Source organism: Dendroctonus ponderosae, unplaced genomic scaffold (assembly GCF_020466585.1).
Source record: "Dendroctonus ponderosae isolate FM_Combo_2020 unplaced genomic scaffold, Dpon_F_20191213v2 Dpon_F_20191213_6, whole genome shotgun sequence".
NCBI lineage: Eukaryota > Metazoa > Arthropoda > Insecta > Coleoptera > Curculionidae > Dendroctonus > Dendroctonus ponderosae.
The window spans coordinates 752,743-755,341 of record NW_026018814.1 but is presented as its reverse complement, the minus strand read 5'-3'; the positions used below and the strand labels follow the sequence as shown (position 1 = coordinate 755,341).

At 45.6% G+C, this 2,599-nt stretch overlaps 1 protein-coding gene across 1 annotated transcript; it reads right to left on the bottom strand.

Moving 5' to 3' along the window:
* Positions 1-5: 5 nt before the first annotated feature.
* On the bottom strand, positions 6-1,554 carry LOC109542309 (forkhead box protein D3-A). Its single transcript, XM_019911484.2, has one exon. The coding sequence runs from the start codon at positions 1,298-1,300 to the stop codon at positions 332-334; it is 969 nt and encodes a 322-aa protein (XP_019767043.1). The 5' UTR covers positions 1,301-1,554; the 3' UTR covers positions 6-331.
* Positions 1,555-2,599: the final 1,045 nt, after the last annotated feature.

Below are 2,599 nucleotides of genomic sequence, written 5' to 3'. Positions count from 1 at the left end.
AACAATACCAGTATACAATTTATATTAAATATCGAACATTCTTCATACACAAACTAAGACGCGCAACTTATAGAACTAAGTTTCAATATATCTTCTATACACAGTATAAAGGAAACAATAATTTACAATACTTTTCCCTGCGGGTGGTTACCTACAGATTCCCATGTAGTTCCTAAGTCAAAAGAGCTACAGCTAGTTTCGGTGTTATAAATATTTATATTGCATCTAAATAATCACATTACAGTCTATGTCTTTATATAGTAATCTTTGGTCTTTGAGTGAGAAGAATTATGTACAAACTAAGCGAACTCGATCACTACACGCCACAGTTTCATCTCGTCCAATCATCACTGGAAGACAAAGGCGAAAAGGCGCTCATTTGATTGTGAATTCTGGAAATTCCCGGAATCTCTGGACTTTGCGAGTTGCTTTTGCGCGACATTTCACTCTTGGACTGGCTCCTACCTTCATTGCCAATGATCGAATCTATTGAGAATCCGGTGCGGGCCTTTTTGCGAATATCCGTCGGTAAATAGTCTTCGGCATCGGATACCGGAGTAACACTTGGTTGCACAGGCACGGGCTTGCAGATGTTCGCTTGAGGGAGCAGGCCTAAATGAGGCAGCCCCAAGCGCGACAAATCGATCGGGTTCAACATCGGCAACCCGTTCGGAATGCCTGGAATGTACGGGTAGGGGTTGTGGAGCGACGGATGGCTGAACAGTCCACTATGGTAGCTTTCTTGGCTCTGCAGGAACTGGGCAACCATTGCAGACGTGTGATGGTCGCGCAGCATCAAATTGGCTGACGGCCTCTTATAGCGCTTCCTCCTACGCAGGAAACTGCCATTATCAAACATGTCTTCGGCCAGCGGATCCAGCGTCCAGTAGTTGCCTTTGCCGGGATTGCCGGGCTCCCGCGGGATTTTGATGAAGCAGTCGTTCAGCGACAGATTATGCCTGATGGAGTTCTGCCAGGCGGGAAACTTCTCCCGGTAGTAGGCGAACCTGGTCATGATGAACTCGCAAATGCCGCTCAGCGTCAGCTTCTTCCTAGGCGACTGCAGGATGGCCATCGTGATGAGCGCAATGTACGAATAGGGCGGCTTGATCAGCTGATGCGTGGACTTCTTCTGGGGCTGCTCCATGTAGCCATCCTCGGACTTCACCGGCGAGTGCGCTTCGCTGGACCCGCGAAGATCCAGCGGACTGTCCGGCATGGGGTAGCGTTGCTCCATTATGTCCGCTTCTTTGATGTCGTCCGTCGCCAAGCGGCCACATTCCTCCTCCATGGCTAACATTTACGTTTGCGGAACCGGTGGAACTTTCAAAGCACTAGAAAATTGGACACAGCGGCGTTCGTCGACCGGCGCGAACAATCAGATCATCAACAGTGCGGAATCTTCGACTGGCACGTCTTTTTAAAAAGAGCGTTATCTTCAAAGCACTGAACATCGGGCAGAGATAAGGAATATCGCGATTATAACACACCCACTGCGGATCAGCCAGAAGTAATTCGGGAGGAGGAGGAGAAAACAGCCAGTCATCAGGCGAGATCAGCGGCGACTGGTTTCTGGAAATGTTATACCAATATTATCATGACAAGAACAATGATGGTTCAAGCCACCACATTTCCGGCAACGATGTGAGAAAACAAAGCGGTTGTCGATGGTGGGGAAGATCCGGGCCACGCCTCCAACCCCTCGCCTACGCCCACTTCACCCCCAAGGTATCAGGTTTACGTAGGGATTTTCACGTTCCTGCAGTAGGGTTGTTGTTCGGCCTGAATGTAGATTGATTTTTTCTCTCCCTCGTTTCAGTTCGACCCCAACTCGACAAATAAAATCATTTTTTATTCGCCATCCGCACAGATGCGGCTTGCACGTCTGCTTGAATTTGCGCCCGACCGAGCACACGGTTTGAAATTTAAATAAATGTAATGCCGTCCTTTCGTTTTGTGCCCCTTTTTTCCACTTTTCCCGATTAAATGCGCAATTCCGTTAAGTGTGTGCCGTTGAAAAGTTGCCATAAGCATTCAACTGGCCATAGAAGATTTCACTTTTTTTCGCTTTTCAAATCTCGACTTTTTGGAACGAATTTCCGCTCTTTTCGCCAACCGTTTCGGCTTAAAAGCACCTTTTTGCCATCACTGCAGTTAGTTTAATCCTGGTTGGTTCGCTCAAACCATTCAATGACGAAAAATTCGTTCTGGCTATTTATTGGCTGTGCATTAAGTTCCAAGTCAAATTCATTCCTGGGTTTCAGTCATTTATTTATCAATCAAAATACGTTTCGGTGTATTTTTCCACCATCATCAGTTTTTATGTGCTGCTTTAAGCCTTGGCATGCTTTTCAAATGCATGCAATATAAACATTTATAACACCGAAACTAGCTGTAGCTCTTTTGACTTAGGAACTACATGGGACTCTGTAGATAACCACCCGCCGGGAAAAGTATTGTAAATTATTATTTCCTTTATGCTGTGTATAGAAGATATATTGAAGCTTAGTTCTATAAGTTGCGCGTCTTAGTTTGTGTATGAAGAATGTTCGATATTTAATATAAATTGTATACTGGTATTGTTCGATTATGTTCACTA

Excerpts from the sequence above, each read along its gene's own strand:
- LOC109542309 (XM_019911484.2), bottom strand. The coding sequence starts at position 1,300 with ATGTTAGCCATGGAGGAGGAATGTGGCCGCTTGGCGACGGACGACATC.